Source organism: Mercenaria mercenaria, chromosome 8 (assembly GCF_021730395.1).
Source record: "Mercenaria mercenaria strain notata chromosome 8, MADL_Memer_1, whole genome shotgun sequence".
NCBI lineage: Eukaryota > Metazoa > Mollusca > Bivalvia > Venerida > Veneridae > Mercenaria > Mercenaria mercenaria.
Window position 1 is genome coordinate 25,822,023 of NC_069368.1, and position 22,798 is coordinate 25,844,820.

The 22,798-nt window shown below is 34.0% G+C and overlaps 1 protein-coding gene across 6 annotated transcripts in view; it reads right to left on the reverse strand.

Annotated features, from left to right (window-relative positions):
- Positions 1-22,798, reverse strand: part of LOC123522822 (long-chain-fatty-acid--CoA ligase ACSBG2-like) — a 72,871-nt gene that overhangs the window by 41,110 nt on the left and 8,963 nt on the right. For 2 of the 6 annotated variants that reach the window (XM_053549583.1, XM_053549584.1), the window contains exons 1-2: positions 8,086-8,243; positions 589-758 (exon numbers count right to left, since the gene is read on the reverse strand). In XM_053549583.1, coding sequence (XP_053405558.1) covers positions 589-647 — 59 coding nt within the window. In that variant the 5' untranslated portion in view covers positions 648-758; positions 8,086-8,243. Of the gene's footprint in view, positions 1-588; positions 759-1,000; positions 1,139-2,032; positions 2,168-8,085; positions 8,244-22,798 lie in introns of those variants that run through there. The other 4 variants (XM_053549586.1, XM_045300258.2, XM_053549587.1 and 1 more) reach the window with 4 other exon arrangements.

Consider the following 22,798-nt stretch of genomic DNA (forward strand, 5'->3'; position numbering starts at 1 on the left):
GACAGGACAATCACTATATGTCTCCCACATCAGTAGATGCCGGGGGCATAATTAACTGCTGAGTTTCGAAACCACACGGAAAAACATCTGATGAATATATACTGCTTTACCTCTTGAGCTAATTTGTACTTGGTACGAAAACTAGAAATATTAAGATTTTCTAAAGTTACAAAAGTGATGAATTCCCTGAGCTTCGTTTAAATCTATTTATAGATATATTTGTAAACATCACATTAACGTTGGGGCATAGTACACCCACCCATTCAGTACAAACAGAAATCCAGTGAAACTGCATAAACACTTTTAACCTACCATCAGAAAGTGGACAATGAGTAGGACAGCCCTCTATACACTTTATGGAAAAGGTGAGTGGGATTTTATTGTGATTCCACACAAAACAGTTGAAAACTAGCCAAGTATACTTTGAAGAGTCCTGCTGAAAATAATTTTACAATATAAAATACAATACCTAAAACTCTAAACTACATACACCTCTCTAGAACAACAACCTCTGTATAAAGAACACATATCCTGACTTTCCAGTCAGTATATTTAGTCTATAGAGGTTGTACTGTATTGTATTTTTACCTGATCACATCCTCCTGTGTCTTTGTTTCTGACTGAGATTCAACAGTTGCTGTTTCCATGGTTACAGATCTATTCCTTCCTTCTTTCTTTGCTCTTCAAACTATTTCATAAATACTTCCGTTGGCTTCTGTGCAGTTCTTGAACCATTTGGGTCACGACTCTAACACCACCTAAAATCATACAAAAACAACATCTGAAAACGCTCACTATCCCCATGTACATTGAAAGTACCTTAATAGCCTCAGTAAACAACACTTCAGAAACGCTAACTTTCCCAGTGGACACTGAAAAGCAGTATATCCTTTCTAAGAACACTTCAGAACAGTCTGAAAAGGCTCACTTTCCCCATATACAATGAAGTGCAGTAAATACTTTGTAAACAAAAAATTCAGAACAGTCTGAAAATACTCACTCTATCCCTGTGTACAATGCAGTTCAGTTTAACCTCTGCAAACAACCTTTCAGTAAGTCTGAAAATATTGACTATCCCTTTGTACACTTAAGTACAGATTATTCTGAAAATGCTCTCTTTCCCTGGGTACCCTGAAATACAGTATAACTTCTGCTAATATCACTTAAGAGAGCAAACTCCCTTTTTTTACAGAGTCCTTTTCTTTATTCTCATATGAATTTCTTGTTAGCTCCAGAGCATTTAAACCTCTGTTACAGTAACTGAGAACAAAACAACATTTGAGCCGCACCATGAGAAAACCAACATAGTGGCTTTGCGACCAGCATGGATCCAGACCAGCCTGTGCATCCACGCACTATGTTGATTTTCTTATGGTGCGGCTAATTTTATTCTTCCAAGCAGTTTCTACTCTTCAAATGTACATTCACCTCTCAGTCTTCCCTCTCAGATATGTGAACTGTATTTTTTGTCTCTGATCAACAATGACAATAAATCTATAAATAGCAACAGCCAATGTCAAATGAAACAGGACCCATAAGGCCCAACTTGTACCCAACTGTATCCTAGCGCAGGTACCAGTGTTACAGAACCACCAACCTTCCACAGCCTACGACAAAAAAAAAACTCCCTCAAAAACATACCCATGAATAATAATAAGAATTAACAGCGATTTATAAATATCGCATATATTTCACCTATTCATTACTTATTTCTAATCCATTCCTTGTTTCTGAAGATTTCTATCAATAATATTCAACATTTTATTTCCAAACTGAAGAGCATCTGCATTCAAAATACCTGCAAGATATTATATCAGCAGCTAACAGTAGGATACAAACATCTTATACAGTTTATTTACCTTTAAAATTTCATTAACGTAACATGTTATTTTCATTAAAGCAACACATCTACGAATTTTTAGTCCAATAAAATCTTAATTTCATCAGGACACCTACTTCAAAAAAAAATAAATAAAAATATCATGTTAAGGAACTACTCAGTATAAAAATTTTGATTCCGATATAAACTTACAATTTCTTTAAATCCCCTTGCCTCTCTTTTAACACAAACCAAGCTAATTAATAAATATAATAATCTGAAAATGTTCTCTTTTTTTGTATGTCAATAACTTGATTTTTCACATCGTTAAACTTTTCAGGTAGGTAGGTATATAGTATGGTTCACTTACCAAACTGTTATCACCATAAAATTCCTCTATACCTAACAAAATTTAGAAGTTAATGTATCAAGTAAATGTTATTTATCATTAAATTCATAGGATGTTACATTTTTTACTTTCAGATTTATATCTTAAAAGGTATTTGTTCAACTTTAATATCTTACATGAAACTGCTGCATCACTGGAATATCGCGCTGTGTGTACAATACACAACCCAATGATATTTGAGCTGCTCCATCCGAAAACCAACGTAGTGCGTTTGCGACCAGCATGGATCCAGACCAGCCTGCGCATCCGCACAGTCTGGTCAGGATCCATGCTGTTCGCTTTCAAAGTCTATTGCAAATAGAGAATCTGTAAACAAACAGCATGGATTCTGACCAGACTGCACAGATGCACAGGCCAGAGCTCCAGATAAGCTTTTGGTGCAAATGGGTATTTACCCATCACTTTTTGTCTGAACTTGGTATTGGAAATTTGAACTGGGTAAAAATAATATCATTACCCAGCCTTTTCAGAAGTAATTGGGTATTTGCTAAAACCAATTGGGTATTATACCAATCTCGCACCATTCTCATCCATCAGAGGTTCGTCAAAATCCCGAGACGAACCTCTGATTTATTTCCATCGTTTACTTGGTGAGCATGCGCACTCGTAATTACTATCGGGAGTGGTTTCAGCCAATCATTGTTCGCCATTATTTGGAACTCCGAATTGAAACTTCAAAAAATATGTAAACAAGATACTTGCTTACGATGGATAAAGGCTGTATTCCATGACTGCGATAAATAAAGATTTATTCATGTAATTCGACGTTAAGAGATTTACATCAAGAAATAATAATATTCGTCGTAAATGGACATCGTATTCCCTCGATAATACGGAAAGGACGCGGTCACGCTTTTCACGGACGATTTTGATTGGTTCGCTACGATCTGTCGCGAAACGACGCTGATTGGCTGAAACGTTTTACCTGTATTGTAACCAAACCATAAATTTCGGCGAAATGTGCCAGAGGTTCATCCGGGGAACCACGGTAGACCTCTGGTATGCGAGAATGATCTCGCACTAACAATTGAGTATTTTTTGCTTACAGTATACATGGTATATATCACTGAACAGGATTGACTAAGTAGCTAAGTACTTTAATGGCGCCCTTCAATGTTTAATACAAAAATGTATTTAAAATTGTAATGAATGTTCCATACTGTTGTTTTCTTTTTCACTTTTAATGAAGTCGGAGATCAGTTCATCCACAATATCCCGAACGATGTGGTCACCACAATATGCATCCTCCCAAAAGATATCATCCAGTATTGGTGACACTACATCGTCACAAACAGTCACTGTTGAACAGCAAAATATCCCACTAATTAGTTTGTGCTGCAACAATGTTTATTCTTCAACTCTTTTACATTTTATCGGCGTACAATTGTTTACAAAGTATCCAAATAACACCGATCAGCCGACTGAATGGTCCTGTGATTTTTCCGATAAATTGCAACCTGTTCTGCGGTAACGTATAACCAGTCAATCAAATCTAGCGTTAAAGTCTCGTACCCGTTCTAGTAATAAGGAAAATGCGATACGCAAGCAATTTTTTATGAATTGGGTATTAGGAATTTTACTTGCGTTTCATTACGCACACTGTATGAATTCAATTGGGTTTTCTGCAATTTTAATTGCGTAAATACGCAAATACGCAGCTTATCTGGCGCTCTGACAGGCTGTTATGGATCCATGCTGGTCGCAAATGCACTATGTTGGTTTTCTCATGGTGCAGCTCATTTTACAAATGCCGACTTTACCAGTCAACACCAAATGAGGAAGGTGCTGGCAATGTTCATAGAAAAGGGTTGGTATGATTTGGTTGGGATTAAACCCCAACCACCTGCATGTGAGGCAGACACTCTACCAGTTTCAGGAGACACCCTAACTGACTATTTTTTCTTATGGGAGGTAGGGGTTACTGTTAAAGGGGGTGGGTATTAAACTTAAGGCGTCTCAGAACTTGTTGAAAACTTGTTTTTGACATCATTATTTTCATAAAGATATTATTCAAAATAATCCTTACATGGGTAATATTTCAAACCTTAAAAGTAATAAATGTTGTATAATTTGATATACATGTATTCATACAATTTTAAACACTTCATGCAATTACATCTACTAGGTTATGCAAGATATCTCTGAAATCACAATTTGTTTAAGCATATTTATATAAGTTTTCCTTTTTAAGTACGTTATCCACAAATTATATTAATGTATTCAAACACCGTATAAATTGTATACTTTTTAGATAGTTGCAAACATCCATTGAGATTATATAAAGTAAGAAACCTACTTGTACTCCAGTTTTCACAGACAAGTCGGTTAATGTATTCTTTTATCCTTCTGTGTTGAAAGCAGGGCCCATATTAATTTGTATAAGACATACTTATACCATTTTCCGGAGCAGTCTGTAGCTAGATAATGCACACTTGTGCAAAGTTTCATGACATTCTGCATGCTTTCTTGAAAATTAAGTCAAATTAATGCACTGATGAACACAAGTCCAGGAAAAAAGCATTTTACTTACATATGCTTATTACAAATGCTGAAAACATTACGGTATAATATTCAAATAATCATCACCAATTTTGCCTGTAAACTATACAAGATTAAATATTAATTGGCACAGTCCACTCATGTCATTGAATAAATAGCCTTACTTAAGGCAGTGTGAATCAAAAGCTTGGATCATCATGCCCACTTACATGTTTAGCAAGCTTCAGTGGTTGTTTTTTAAACAACAGTTACTATTTTCTGTTTTCACAAATTCTTCTCTCAAAGCACAAGAAAAAAAAAATCTACAATTGGACTGAATTGAAGATTTTTCTCTTAAAAATAGAGTTGCAGTTTCATATATATATATGTATATCTGTATACAAATACTGCACAATATTATGGTGTTTTTTGCAGTGATGTATGTATAGATCAACTTAATGCATGGAGGCGTGTCTGCACTTTTAGCTCATAACAATACTGCGGTAAATGCCAAAGACAGCGGGTAAGTCACGCCTCACTAAATGTCGTTGAATTATAAATAAACAATTGGAAGCATACTGACGTTTAAAACAAAATATATTGGAAGTTAGATCAACAGCTGGCTTGTTGGTGCAGGGGATGAGTGGATGGAAATGTGATCATTTTATAGTGATACTTTTGTCGGTTCGAAACTTCCATCTGTCCATTGTTTTTATTTTGTATACATATTTTCTGTAAGCTTGTTTACTGACTGTTTTGTTTGTATTTTCATATAAAAACCAGCAGTATAGTAGTTGCAACTTGACCGCGATGGTTGACCTTAGGCTAATTATTCATATTGATTATTTCATTGTAGAAACAAGGGGTGCTTCGGGTAGCCCTGTATATTCAAATTTATGAATGCATAGAGTGGAAGCGTTTTACGTACATTCCTTTTCAATATTAGGTTGTGCTTCATTATGTATTATAATACACAGGTAAACCATCGGGATCAAGTTGCGTCCACTATATCTTCATATTAAACAATTCTGACATAATGGCCGAGCTATTCAAAGTGATATATAAGATTACAATAAAATTTATAAAACTAACTCATTGTGCTTTAAAATATCACAGGAAAGATTCATTAAAATTTTGTTAAACATTATTGAAAAACAAGTCAATAGTTGATACAATTTTAAAAATACAAATTATACAACAACAAGTCTGAGAATAAAACTCACCATGAAAAAAAATGAAACAGAGTGCATTACCGCTTCGCCAACAAAAAATTAGAATTTGTATCCGAAAAGGTGTATAGTTTAATCTTTTGTTTGTTTACTGTGAGTTTAAAACGCCATAATACTGTGCAATACAAATCCCGCACGTTAACTCAAACAATAACATGCTTGATAATTATGATTTTTCTTCATTAAAACGTTTCAATACAGAAAATATTTTTGTATAACATTACAGTATGCACTTAACTTCCATCATTGACAGCCTTTTTGAGTTCAACGATGCATGACAACCATAACAAATAAACAATAATAAAAACATGCTGTCGTTTACATTATCATATGGGAGTAATACCTATAGGTACAGGGCATGTACATCTTGAAGTATTATATTCTTTACATGTTTTTTTTCGGCCGTTTTTATAGCCCGGTGGGACGGGGGGAGGGGTTTCAATGTTTCAATTAAGCATTAGAGGACACTGTATCCATAACACTGCCAGCTGTTCACCTATTCAATATAAAGATACCCGGTTCAAACATGTGGATTCAATTTATCGGTAGTTCAAGATACAGGAGATTTTCCCATTGCAGAGCTTCAGTTGTTCTATAGCATGCAAGGTGTGAATCATCCATACATGGAAAAAATTATCTACCACGGTTCTACAACCTGCCCACTTAGCTCAATAGGAACAATGCAAAACTATGGACCACAGGGTCATGAGTTCAATCCTTGAGTGGGATGTGTTCTCTGTGACGATTTGATGAAAGACATTGAGTCTTAAATCATTTGTCCTCCGCCTCTGATTCATGTGGGGATGTTAGCAGTTACTTATAGAGAACATTTCTAAGGTGTCTAAAGAAAAATGTTGATGCAGGATGATAGACAGACGGACCTAGCTAAACTAACCCTTAGTTCCAACAAGCTAAAAATGCAAATCTGAGAAAACAATAAAATATTTATAAATCTACATTTAATGGTATATTAAGTTTCACCAACTGAGGGGCTTATGTTCACTTCAAATAATATTTGAAACATCAGCTCTCAGCAGTGGTAGATACAACTGATAGAATCTTATTGTAGTCATAATGCTCATGTTCCACTAGAATATTTTATCATTACATCTAGAAAATCTACATTAAATGTAGGTAACATTGCAAAATATCTTAACTAACTGTGTGTTATCTAGTAACAACTAATTGTTAAAAGAAACTTCTTGTTTACAAACTGGACAGACTGCGTGACTGACAAACATTTACTATCAGACTGAAAGAAAATTTGTCTACATTCTGTCTAACTTTTTCATAACTGAATGTATTCTACATGCAGTATTAGTAAATAAAACGGATTCGGGCTGGACACTGAACTGAGAAACTGACATATATTATACAAAACATTTGTCACAATTTTTTTGTAAAGGGAAGCCACTCTTCACCATGTTCGGAATGCGTGGTAGTTCAGGCTGATCATTGTCTGCACTGTTCTCTATTCAGTCAGTAAATTTTCAGCAAACACCCCTTCAAATAATTAATGGTATTGCCCCAAATTTAATGATGGACCAGTCCATTTTAGAAATTTAGCAGGGTAAAGGTTAAGTAACTGTTTATATTTTCAGGTATGAAATTTCTGCACCTACTATGCACATTATGCTGCCTTCAGATAATACCAGCACTCTGCAGTGGTACAGAACTAAAACGTAACTTCTTAATTTTTATCATTTTTTTTTTTTTTTTTTTTTTTTTTTTGTGGTTAAACTAAAATTCATGAGGTAGACCAACAGTCTTGATTGATTTGTTCTTTTAACATTTATAATCATCAATTATTATCTACGAGTATCTGTATTAGCACAAAACATAGTTACAGTGTTTATACCCATTTTAAAAATAAGGTTTGTTTTCAAGATTTGAACGTATGCTAACATTACTGAAATCCAGTGTTTTTATTACCTCCCTTTATGGCTCTAACTATGAGTTCTTTTGCAACACTGAAAGTTTGCAACATTGAAAGTAAGTACTTTTCTTACATGAAAATAAGTCTATCTTCTTTTTTACTGGCTTTACCTGTTTTTCACATAAATTTTTTAAAAAATATATATATATTTTGGAACTTTAACAAAGCTCAATTTTACTTATCAATTTTATATCAATTAAAATGTACAACTTACCTTATAAACTATAAGGTTCCTACCTTGTATGTTCCTTTCTATAATTCATGATAAAAGCTGTAGTTTCATTATATATACTTGACAAAACAGTTTGGACTTTGATCCTATGACTAAATCACATAGCAATATTGCTAGGTAGAGAATGCTAACATCATGCGGAAAATCTTCAAGTTCAAGAACAATATCCAAGCATTAAAGAATTTCAAAATTCAATAAAAATGCCTAGGTAAATATCATATGCTATGTAAATTGAAACAGAACGTTAACACACTGCTTCAATATTAGATTTTTCTGTCAGACAAAAATTTACGACATCAAAAACCATCTTCATATTATAAGCTGCAAATTTTTCCAATTAAAGTAAATGAAATCGGAGTTTTTGCTAAATTTCACAACTAATCAGAATGCGAAATATCAAAAAAGTCATAATTTCTGACTTCACAAAAATTAACTTAAAACACAGTTTTACAAAAACTATAAACTTCCTTAATTCATTCAATACTTCCCTAAGGCTTTATTTTCTAACCACAAGTTAATTTAATTAACATCCTTGTAATTAAATTCTGGGCAGCATTTATTTTTTAAGTGCATTTACAAGTTAATAAATTAAGGCCAACAACAATTGGTATATTATTCCTGTTAATAGATTTAAAGCAGCATGCCTCCAGATTTGGCTAAAAAATAATCTTTCTTTCAAATTGAAGTTTGATCATATTATGAATATTAAAATATGAATTTTTGTTTCTAAAATATTTTAAAATGTCCAAATCAAGAAACAAGAGGACCATGATGGTCCTGAATCGCTCACCTGTTCCCACATGACCCAGTTTTGAGTATGACGTCGTTTTTTCTATTATTTGACATAGTGACCTAGTTTTTGAGCTCATGTGACCCAGTTTTGAACTTGACCTAGACATTATCAAGATAAAAATTCTGACCAATTTTCGTGAAGATCTATTGAATAATATGGTTTCTAGAGAGGTCACAAGGTTTTTCTATTATTTGACCTATTGACCTAGTTTTCGAAGGTAAGTGACCCTGTTTTGAACTTTACCTAGATATCATCAAGGTGAACATTCTCACTAATGAAGATCTTGTGAAATATATGGCCTCTAGAGAGGCCACAAGGTTTTTCTATTTTTATACCTACTGGCCTAGTTTTTGAACGCACGTGACCCAGTTTCGAAACTGACCTAGATATCATCAAGGTGAACATTCAGATCAATTTTCATGAAGATCCATTGAAAAATATGGCCTCTAGAGAGGTCAAAAGATTTTTCTAATTTTAGACCTACTGACCTAGTTTTTGACCGCAGTTGACCCAGTTTCAAACCTGAACTAGATATCATCAAGATGAACATTCAGACCAACTTTCATACAGATCCCATGAAAAGTATGGCCTCTAGAGGTCACAAAGTTTTTTTACATTATTTGACCTACTGACCTACTTTTTGATGGCACGTGACCCACTTTCGAACTTGACCTAGATATCATCAAGATGAACATTCTGACCAATTTTTATGGAGATCCATTCACAAGTATGGCCTCTAGAGAGGTCACAAGGTTTTTCTATTTTTATACCTACTGGCCTAGTTTTTGACCGCACGTGACCCAGTTTCGAAACTGACCTAGATATCATCAAGGTGAACATTCAGATCAATTTTCATGAAGATCCATTGAAAAATATGGCCTCTAGAGAGGTCACAAGGTTTTTCTATTTTTAGACCTACTGACCTACTTTTTGACCGCACATGACCCTGTTTCGAACTTGACCTAGATATCATCAAGATGAACATTCAGACCAACTTTCATACAGATCCCATGAAAAATATGACCTCTAGAGAGGTCACAAGGTTTTTCTATTATTTGACCTACTGACCTAGTTTTAGATGGCATGTGACCCACTTTCGAACTTGACCTAGATATTATCAAGGTGAACATTCTGACCAATTTTCATGAAGATACCATGAAATATATGGCCTCTAGAGAGGTCACAAGGTTTTTCTATTTTTAGACCTACTGACCTAGTTTTTGACCGCACGTGACCCAGTTTCGAACCTGACCTAGATATCATCAAGATGAACATTCAGACCAACTTTCATACAGATCCCATGAAAAATATGGCCTTTAGAGAGGTCACAAGTTTTTTCTATTATTTGACCTACTGACCTAGTTTTTGAAGCCACGTGACCCAGTTTCGAACTTGACCTAGATATCATCAAGATGAACATTCTGACCAACTTTCATGAAGATCTTGTGAAATATATGGCCTCTAGAGAGGTCACAAGGTTTTTCTATTTTTAGACCTACTGACCTAGTTTTGAAGGCACGTGACCCAGTTTCGAACTTGACCTAGATATCATCAAGGGGAACATTCTGACCAATTTTCATAAAGATCCCATGAAAAATGTGACCTCTAGAGCGGTCACAAGCAAAAGTTTACGCACACATGCACTGACGGACGGACGACGGACGCTGCGCGATCACAAAAGCTCACCTTGTCACTTTGTGACAGGTGAGCTAAAAACAAGAGCACCGTCTTGCGGGTGCTGACGCTCATCTGATATTTTTGTACAATAGAAAAATTGTCCTACCCATGATTCTCTAAGTCCAAAAAGGTCCATAATTCTTGCAAAATGCAGGATGGTGTTCTGCTTCTTGATGTACATAGTCAGCTTATGATGGTGAACAACTGTTGCAAGTTTCAAAGCAATAGCTTGAATAGTTTAGGAGAAAAGCTGACCTAAACATTCAACTTAACCAATAAATCTGATATTTTCTAAGTCCAAAAGGGGCCATAAGTCTTGCAAAAAGCAGGACAGAGTTATGTTTCTTGCTGTCAATGGTCAGCTTATGATGGTGAACAAGTGTTGCAAGTTTAAAAGCAATAGCTTTGATAGTTTAGGAGAAAAGCTGACTTGAACATATTACTCAACCAAGAAAACTGATTTTCTAAGTCCAAAAGGGGCAATAATTCTTGAAAAAAGCAGGCTGGAGTTATGTTTCTTGATGTACAGGGTCAGCTTATGATGGTGAACAAGTGTTACAAGTTTCAAAGCAATAGCTTTGATAGTTTAAGAGAAAAGGTTGACCTAAACACAAAACTTAACCAAGAAACCTGATATTTTCTAAGTCCAAAAGGGGCCATAAATCTTGCAAAATGCAAGATGGAGTTATGCTTCTTGATGTACAGGGTCAGCTTATGATGGTGAACAAGTGTTGGAAGTTTCAAAGCAATAGCTTTGATAGTTTAGGAGAAAAGCTGACCTAAACATAAAACTTAACCAAGAAATCTGATATTTTCTAAGTACAAAAGGGGCCATAAATCTTGCAAAAAGCAGGATGGAGTTATGTTTCTTGCTGTACAGGGTAAGCTTATGATGGTGAACAAGTATTCCAAGTTTCAAAGCAATAGCTTTGATAGTTTAGAAGAAAAACTGACCTAAACATAAAACTTAACCAGGCAACGCCGACACTGACGTCGATCAAGTGATGACAATAACTCTCATTTTTTCTTCAAAAAATCAGATGAGCTAAAAATGACCACATCGGGAATTGAACCCCGGATTGCTGCCGCAATAAAGACATTTTCCAGTCGTCGCAACCAATAGCGCTATAGCTGAAGTAGTGAATAATGACTACAAAATATAGATATTTATAATCGAGACAGTTTACCCGCAGTAATAGCGTGACAAACGCTTTTCGATTTTCATCGTAAAAAGTAGTAAAAACAGCAAATTCTCATGTGCTTCCGTAACATAAAGTTTGTCAGTAATTAAGTTTTAAAACATTCTTAAGAAATATAGCATTTATTTCAAGATATCTAAAAAAAAATTGTCTTCTTTCGTGTCGAACAATCTGGAGGCATGCTGCTTTAAGCTAATGATTTAATTCTTCTAATGTGAAATAGCATAGCTTTCCTAAGCAAGGACATCCTTAATTGTGACGCGCCATGACATTTTGGGTCCAAATTCGGCGTTACGTCATTTGAGAAAACATCGATTAAAGTTACGTCACAAAAAAAAATGGTGGACGTTACCACGTGTTCGCGGCAATTGATGCATTTCTTGTTTTCAATAATACTCTACCTTGCCACAAGAAAAAATGAAGTGACATTTATAAACATTTCCGTGTTTTGCAATTCCGTTTCTTTAAAACAATTAAATGATTGATAATTTATCGCCCTTTGAATTGACACGCCATTTGTAAACATCGAAGGTCGCGGAGAAAATGAAACTACCAAAACAATTATTTGATGATTTATTTCGATTGTATAAAGAATGACAGTTAGCGAATCTCAAGGTAAGTAAGTATTTAAGCGATATGTAGTGTTAAAAATATTATTTGAGTTCATATCGACAGTTTTGTCCGATATCTTTTCCAAAAATAGCCCGGATTTGACACTAATGACAGATTCGAGGTAGATTTAGCGCAGTTCACATTTTATTTACAAGTGTCAATATATTGTAGACTATATTTTATTTACTAAATCTGCCATGAATTCAACTTTTTTAAATCGGTTTTGACTCTTATTCAGTAGAATCTGTATGCAAGACAATTACAAGAAGTATTCAGTAGAATCAGTATGCAAGACAATTACATGAAGACCTTGTGACTCTGGTGCCAGACAAAATTACAAAAGTCAGTCATAATGTTTAGTTACATATTAGAGTTAAAGCCCTGATCATTTTATAAATATAGCCATGCCATGAAAGTGACTGATTAGGAATAGTTGAAACACATCTATTGTCAGCTTCAACCACTAATTTCTTACATGTAATGTCAAATCAGTCCATACATAAAACTTCTACAAGGCATAAATATTGTTTTTACTTGGAAAGAGAGTTTTTTCCAAAGTTTTTCATGTTAAATTTGCATACTGTTCACTTGGCCATTATTTCTGGATTCCTCACCATTCTGTACTGTTCTCATGGCAAGTGACTAAAAACCACTTAGTAAAATAAATAAACTTTAGATACATTTTTTGAAAGCCTTGTCAGGAATTCAAACCTATTACTCTTTTTATAGAAGTCTTTGTGCTAAATATGTACTGAGCTAACTGCCCAGGGCATTTTTATCTCACATTTCAGCCTTTTTCAGTATTTATTCATTTTACAGATCAACCACTGAGGATTGTTTGGCTTGATGCAATGACCTTAAACAGTGAAATGATTTTCCAGGAAGGTCTATACGCAAGCTGGATTTTATGTGGGTTTGTAAATTTCTTCATACATTTTTACAGTTACTATACTGCTATTCTAAAAAAGATGAAGACATTAAAGTAGCATAAACATAAATGATCTATTTCATTCATAACATTTTAAGAAAAATGATTTTGATTACAGACCCATTCAACAAATATGTGTAATATATTAAGAAGTGAATAAGTAATGACATACAATAATTGAATATATCATGTATGTATTTTTTCATATTTTCAAAATTATTTTTACAGTATTTGTGTTTACATTAAGTTTGATTGCATGAATTGTATGTCTAGTCTGTAGGAATCTTAGCTAGTTTATGTATTCTTGAAAAACCACTTTTTCTGCATGAATACTGTAAGATTCTTGGATGAGTTTATACTTATCAAATCTGCTTTCAGTCAGCTTTTAACAAAAAGACTCTCTTAAGCTTGAAAAGATGCTTAACAGTCTTATATTCTGTAACCTTATACTAATCTTATTAAAATGAAGTTCTAATGTTGATGAATTTTTGTTTTGCAGTGATGAAAGAACTATGAATATGTAAATGGGAATGAAACAGAAGGAATTAATATGTTCTACTGATCATCCAGCTGAAATCATGCCTGTGGAATAGAGTGCATGTCACAAATACTGATATGAGCAAATAACTCCATATTGCACAAATAATGTCATGTTTCCTGCCCTCATGACCTGAAAAAGTTACAAATTCTAGTTCAAATTACAGATGTGTTTCAAGAAAAAGTAAAACTTAGTCAACTGTGAGAAATATTGGGTAAAAATAGTGTTTTGATGACATGATAGCTGTGAAGTTGTTTGAGAAGCACTATCCTAATTGTTCTAACAATACAGAATTTAACTTATAAAATTTCCAAAACTGCATGCATGAAATAGTAAGACATGTCTGTTGAATGAATCCTAGTTGTTTCAAAACTACAACATGTGTGACATTAAAGCACAACCTTAGGAGGAAACATTTGCCTTGCCAGTGTGAGTGTAGGAAGGATTTTTCCAGAAATGGCAGAAAACTACCAATATAGAAGAAAATATTTGTTACTGGCTGAATATAATATATTTTATTTCAAGAATTAATCATGTTAATCCATGGTTATAATTGTGTTAAAAGATATTTTTATATGACATGACCTTTGCAGAAGTAGCTAATTTTTTGCAAAACATTGTGAGTTGCCATGGTAACACAAATTTGACTTAAATTTAGATTTGTTTGATTATGTAAACATCATGTGTCTTGTTTATATTCTGCTAATCAGACTATGTTCTGCAAGAAAATATCTTTTATGTGTAACCATCAACAAAACATGTCATAACACAAATCTGCCATAAAATGGCAGAGCTGTAATGCAGTTAGGCATATCAGGAAAATATGTAGTTCTGAAAGACAAGTTATATTACATAAAATGATGTTTGTTTTTTATAAATGATCATAATTGACCATTTGTGGTGTAAAACAAATGTATACTGAACAGATGCTAAATGAATGTTCTGATTCTTTCTGGAAAATTTACAAAAAAACTACTATTTTAAGAAAATAGTGCATTGTTGCCATGGTAACATTAATTTAACTTTTAAATTATTTTGGATATCATCATATGTAAACAGCAACTTTCTTGTTTATATGTTATATATGTTAAGCTGTATTATGTTAGTGAATATATTTTCATATGTAATAATTGCATCAACAAAGCACTATGTTATTACACAAGCCTGCCTTAAAATGGCAATAGTTGTAACTGAGAGAGGTGTATCTGAAAATTATGTATTTCTCAAACCATATTACATTAATTTTCACGGAATGATGTCTACTCTCTTACTTTTAAATAAGAAAACAGACAGCTTTTGATGTAAATATATGGAAAAACACTTCCAATATTCAATTTATTACAAAGAAATTGCCAAAAAAGTTAGTATTTTTGTAAGAAAATACCACATTGTTGCCATGGTAATGTTAGTATTTTTGTAAGAAAATACCACATCGTTGCCATGGTAATGATTCACTGATCAGTATATCTAAGTCTTTTGAAATTTTAGCAGACTCACAGTTGATAATAACAGTGTAATAATTATATCTTCTTGCCTGATTTTCTTTCTTACTGTTTAATAGATAAGGTGTCTTTAATGATAAGATAAATGTCCTAGTTTTTGGGATGTTGTCTAATTTGATATCAAATAAATTCTGTATCTTGTTCAAAAGAATGTCATAAAACAGTTGTCTGTAAACTCTTAGCACACTAGAAAAAGTTAATTGTGTATTTATTTCACATTCTATGTATTTTTTTGCTAGATTCATCAAGAGACTGTTAAAAAAGAGGTTAAACAACAGTGTTGCTATAGAAACGATTTTTAGAACATAAATATTTTTATACTAGATGAAAGAAAGAGACAAAAAGAAATACATTCCATTAATTGCATGTTGCTTTTGTTATTTTATCATGTATTTTATCTTGATATTATTTAAATATGGTGTCATTATTAAGATATACTGCCTCAATTTTGATACAGTTAGACAAAAACATGTGTCCGAAAAGTGGTAATATCTCCATGACAACGGCTGATTTTTGTTGTCAAATTGAAGATTTTTACTCAGAACGGGTCAGTCTGTCATATTAGCCCAAAACCCCATTTTTGATCAAAATTGCATTTGGACCCAAAATCTCATGCTCTGTCACAATTATCTTTAGTTTGAGTTTCCTAGGTCATCTGACTATCCAAGCAAAATTCTTCCTATCCAAAATTCTTTGTTTATTTAAATGTATACTTTTAATATGGTAGTTGTGCAAATTTGGGTAAAAAAAATCTAATATTTAGAGTTTGGTTAAACCTTGATTTTTCAAAACTTCAAAATATGAAAATAAAATTGATAGGATCATGTGCTTGATATATATCTAGAGTGTTAATAATTCCTTTTAACTGACCATGTGACCTAGCAATTGATCCTAGATGACCGTGTAAAGAAAGTTTCCAAGATTTTATCCTGGGTTACATTCTGACCAGGTTTTAAGTAAGGTTCAGCAAAAATTGTGACCCCTAGAGAGTTAACAGTCAAATTGTTAATGACACATGACGCCAGACAACAGAATTATTCTGAGCTCACCTAAAGACCTCAAGGGAGTAAATAGGAAAATCACAGTTTTGTTGCCATTTTCGCAACTAGAATTTTGTACATTTTAATGAAACTTTCCATAGTTGTTAGTAACACTCATTGTCTTTTTTAAGGTCAAACAAATGCAGTGTTCATTCCAGGCCGCGCCATGGGGCCATAGGCGCGTATTGGCGCATAAAAGTTTGCCCTATAGCGCCCATCGGGCGCACACTTTTTCAGAAAACAGTCCGTTTACAATTATGAGCCAACTTCCAGAAGTTGTGAATCGAATACGACTCTTCCGATGACGTAACGCGCATTTTCATTGGTTGATGTTAAAACAGTAGCCAGTCTCCGGTCGCCTAACAACATACAGTTTTCAATGTTGCTATGGAATGGCGGACAAAAAAAACAAACAGTCGCGATTCGGAGAAAAAAGAAATCCAATTTTACGTTTTTCTCTAAACGTCGAAAAAAGCAGACGACGGAGAACAAATTTCCAAAGAAAGATGACATGTTCGAGACCGCTAGACCGCTCAATAGCGTAACCGCTTAGCCAAAATCAGACGACAAACATTCATTCCGTAGTAAATCCTCATTCATGGCTGTCGGACTTTCCATGGTTAAGTTTCGGTAACGGTCAAAATATTATGACTTGTTTCGTTTTTGTCGTGTTGAGCGACCTGTGAAGTGTCCACTTTTCTCTTTGTAATTATGTTTTAGGAACGGCGAAAATAATACCTTGAACTCCATGTAAGAAAATTGTTAGAAATACAGCCTTTCCTTTCATGTAAATCAGTTTTTCTTTCATGGCCCCTATTTTTTTCAAATGTCCCCAATTTTTTGCCATCATGGGGCCCTTTGACCCCACTTAAAAAAATCCTGGAATGAACACTGCAAATGTACAGGTCCGTACACTTTTTTAAGGTCAAACAAATGTACAGGTCCGTACACTTATTTTTGTTTGTTTTGGGTTTAATGCCGTTTTTCAACAGTATTTCAGTTCTGTAACGGCGGGCAGTTAACGTAACCAGTGTTCCTGGATTCTGTATCAGTACAAACCTGTTCTCCGCAAGTAACTGCCAACTTCCCCACATGAATCAAAGGTGGAGGACTAATCATTTCATACACAATGTTGTTTATCAAATTGTCACAGAGAACATACACCACACCCGAGGATCAAACTCAAGACCCCACGATCCATAGACCAACACTCTACCTACTGAGCTAAGCAGGCGGATTTTGCCTATAATTTAAGACATCAGCAATTTTCAAGAGGATTTGAAGGCATTATTTGGAATTATTTCAGGCAACAACATTTTTTTTTTTAATCATTTTTGATCTTACAAAAGAATGTAATGTTGACGTTAATGTAAATGTACATATGGGATGACGTTTACATGCTGGACAGTTTTCCTTTCCATATGCCAAGTCTGGGCTTTATTCTATGTTATCCGCATAAATGATGTTACACCACGGCTTCTGATTTAACAATCATGCACCTTAAGCAATATTTGGAAGTCCTATTTCACACAACAGTTGAACTAAAATGTATTCAAGAATTCAAAATAAAAGTGATTCAAATGTATCAGCTTCAATATATCTACAAAATCAAGCTATTAAACCTTTACCCTGCTAAATTTCTAAAATGGACTGGTCTATCATTCAATCTGGACAATACCATTTATTATTTAAGGGGTGTTCACTGTAAGTTTACTGGCTGAATAGCGAACAGTGCAGATCATGATCAGACTGCATGGATGTGCAGGCTGATCATGATCTACACTGGCTGCAAAGACAGAATCAGCTAGTGTTACATAATTAACATGCTGTCTTCTCACGAAGCTGAGGGGCATCAAGATGCGTTTGGATTTCAAATGAATGAAAGGGTGGCTGCATTAAATACTGAAAATTTTCATATACATGTAGTCGAGCCTAAAGCATTTAATTACCATATAATAATTTAAAGCCTTCTTTGTTTTAAATTGGTTATTTGGATTTTGGTCTACAAATGGAATTATTCAAAACTTTAACTTCTGATCGTTTACATTTGTTAGATTTTCACTGGGATTATTTAAAAATTTGATTTTTCTGTCCTGTATGCCCAACAAAGATAGCGTTATTTTAGCATAAGTAATTTACTTAACATATTTTGCCAAAGGGATAATGTTAATATAAACATTATTTTATTAAATCTGATTTGCTTTTACAAGCATTTATTTTGCCAAAATTCATAAGAAATGCAAATTTTCTAAATTATTATTACCTCCCTTTGCCTTTCTCAGATGTGCAACCAAATAGACACATTCTGAAGTACACACTGTCTTAAAATTTGCCTTTTGTTTCAGGTAGTTGAAATACTCCAATATTTATCAAATGCAAATGTAAAACTAGAAATTATATTGAAATTCAATAGAAATACTCCACTTTACATTACCTTTATGTTTAAGGGAGATAATTACATATAGGTCATTTTGTTCTTTCAATAAATCTGTAACAGAATATATGAGAACTGAAAAATGTCACAAAATGCTGCTCAAATGTGACTAACCACCTTTAAAATACTTTCATATGTGGTATTGGCTGTAAACTTTATTACATTTTCATTGGTAAACATAGGAAATAAGTTTCAATAGCTAAACAACTGACTGAAACCATTATTAACTTGGTTAAGAGTGAGTTGAAGAGTTTGTACATGTACATATAACTTGGAAATTGAAAAGTTTCTACAGGTACATATAACTTGGTTCAGAGTGAGCTGAAAAGTTTGTACAGATACATATAACTTAGTTAAGAGCAAATTGAAAAGTTTGTACAGGTACATATAACTTGGTTAAGAGTGAGCTGAAAAGTTTGTACAGGTACATATAACTTGGTTAAGAGCGAGCTGAAAAGTTTGTACAGATACATATAACTTGGTTAAGAGCAAATTGAAAAGTTTGTACAGGTACATATAACTTGGTTAAGAGTGAGCTGAAAAGTTTGTACATGTACATATAACTTGGTTAAGAGCGAGTTGAAAAGTTTGTACAGGTACATGTACATATAACTTGGTTAAGAGTGAGTTGAAAAGTTTGTACATGTACATATAACTTGGTTAAGAGTGAGTTGAAAAGTTTGTACATGTACATAAAACTTGGTTAAGAGCGAGCTGAAAAGTTTGTACAGGTACATACAATGGACATTGCAAAATCAGATGTTTTTCATCTTCCACGTACTGTATTAATGGTGCAATTTACGTGTGCAGGTCCACTCCTAAGTTTGTTCACTCAGTGCCATTCTATAATGAGAAGGCATTGCACATAATTTTCAACAGTAAATCAGTCTCATACAACTTGCAAGTTCTACATTCCCTACATGCGAAGTTTTACTATTTACAGATATTCGCAGCATTTATCACATGCTTGAGACTTAAGACAATGATCAGGCATTTAATTATGGAACAGAATTATGTTCAAAATTAATACTGTCAAGCATATTTTTAAAATAATTTTATCTAATATTTATTAAATTTTACACTTTAAACTTAAGCTTTATTTAAAGTCATTACCAGTATACTACAACTCGTTTAAATGGTTGCTGTACTTACAAAATAGACTGGCCCTGTTTATAGATTGGTCGGGGCTTCGGATATGGATTGTATAAATTGCCATCGAAATATCTTTATAAAATGCTTCATCCCTCTGTTGGATCCGTCCTTGTTTACAAACACGTTTGTTTTATTTTATGGACTGTATGTAAGGAGCTCATTTTGAAAACAATTGGTAATATTAGGATAGTGCAAGGTACAAAAGATGCTCCGATTCCAGAAGCTGCCTTAGTTCTTAGCATGGCAGGTGTAAACTGGACCCTTATCCCAATATTAATAATTTTCAGCTGGAAGATCAGGGGCTCGTACTCAAGATCCTAGGTTTGATACTCTGACATTTAGTGTCTAAGCACTGGACAACTGCTTCCACTATTGACATAGCAGTAAGATAAAGCCATTCTTTGCCAGAATTGCAATTTGCATTTATAGTTGCTTGTAGTTTAAAATATACAGAATTGTGGAACAAAAGTCAAAACAATAATTCTAAAATAAATTATCTGAGCTCTAAATCTTTCTTGGGCTGAAATTACAAAAAATGTTTGGCACTTTTAAGATATTTCTGATTTTTAAAAATAATTTATCACTGCTTAGGTGTTTTCTGTAAGATTTCAATTCCAGTAAACCTTATCAAATTAGGCAAATTACTTGTTCAATTTGTGACAACCATTCGGATTATATAAAAAAATTATTACACAAAAACCATGTTATAACAGAAACCTTATGACATCTAATCATACCTCTTCCCCACCAATTACTGTACATACCATAATACAGCTCATGGTACACATAATACTGTGAAATCATTTATATAGTTACATGAGGGCTAATTTTCGTGGATTTAATGGTTGAGTCAATCCACAAAATTTAATCCCAAGGAACAAGTAAAATTTCCATTCATGTTATGTTCAAAAGTTGAAATCCACAAATTCGTATGATTATCAATATGAAATTGGCGTTTTGACCAAAAACACGAAATTTTATGTCCGCGAAATTCAATGATTTTACAGTAATTACAGGATCTCTAGAATCAAGGTCCAGTGGTCTGGTAACTGGACCCCTTGTCACTTCTTTAATTATTGTAACCTAGTATAGTGGGAATGCATTAAAGGTGATTGAAGTCAGCCAAGGAACAGCCAATCAGGGAGCAGGATCCACATGACCTGGCCAGGATGACAAATCATCGACAAGGAGCTTCACTTCACTGCCAGAATCCACTGATTCTAGATGTATTTCCTATCAACTGAAACCAAAGGCCATCTTGAGTAGTAAGTCATTCAACTGTATCTATATCTGCCTGTTAGGGGTAGAAACTGGGTCCTAGAAACCTCTTCAGCCCCTAACAGGAGTATTGACCCCAGTATAATGAATACCATTTTCACTATACTACAATATCTGAAAAGAGGGAGTACCTACTACTAGATAATACTTAAAAGCATTGCCTAGGCTTAAAGTTAGATTCAAGATCATACATGTACCAAATTTAATCCATAACCCCTAGACACTCCCTTAGTTACTTCTATAGCAGGCTGAGGCCCAGTCACTGATTTTGGACCTGGCAAAGAAGACGCTGGAAGTTTCACAGCAAATGTTGACTGCCTTCTGTAATAATGAAGTAAAATACACATTTGCTAGATCTGATTAAAATGACAGTAAATCCACTATACCTCATTCTCGATATTCCGTGGTTTCTCGTTCATTCCGTGGCTCTCAAAATTATGCTTGTGCAGCTACCGCACATGTCCTAAGTTCATGCAAGTTTCTCAGAAAAGTAAACAAAGATTTGTGACCATCCAAAATTGCACAAAAACAGGTTAGTATAGCTTATCTACTTAAAAATATGGAAATGTTGAAAAAAACTTTTCAGTACTAAGGAAAAAGATGGTGGCATACAAAAACTTTTATTATAGCATGGTTATATTGAAAGGTTGCAGCTACTTTTGGTTAAAAAACAACATGCGAATACCTAACATCAAATGCGCATGTGCAGTTTTGGCAATTAAGAGCCACGGAATTAGGTGTAAAAAAAAAAATTGTTTGTTTCCGGTATCCCGACCTACCCTAAATTTTTGGCCCGACCCTAAATGTTTTTATGGCCTTGGAGAATTTTTTTCAACTTTTTAATAAAAAGTTGCAAAACTGCACTCTTTATGCTTTAAACATGGCCAGTAATGTTAGAAATCAACTTACTGATGCTCTAAATGCATAACCCCCTTATTTGTATTCATTTTTTGGCACAAAAATAATTTCCGAAAAGTCTCCCTTAATAAAAAAAAAATTCCAAAAAAAAAAAAAAATTTCCGACCTACCTACCCTAATTTTTTGGAGGTTATTAATAAAACCCGGCCCGGCCCGGCCCGGCCCAAACCACGGAAATAGCCGATTCTGATTGTACGGAAACTTACGGACGGGGGTCATGATTCGAACAAATTTTGTAGAGGTCCATTAGGCAATGCTACATGTGAAATATCTAAGCTCTAGGCCTTCTGGTTTATTTTTAGAAAATTTGAAGATTTTTCTATGTACAATCAAGTAACCCCATGGGGCGGGGTCATGATTTGAATAAATTTTGTAGAAGTCTACTAGGCAATGCTACATGTGAAATATCTAAGATATAGGCCTTCTGGTTTATTTTCAGAAAATTTTTGAAAATTTTCCTATGTAAAATCAAGTGACCCCTGGGGCGGGGTCAAAATTGACCCCGGGGGTCATGATTTGAATAAATTTTGTAGAGGTCCATTAGGCAATGCTACATGAGAAATATCTAAGCTGTAGGCCTTCTGGTTTATTTTTTAGAAATATTTTGAAGATTTTCCTATGTAA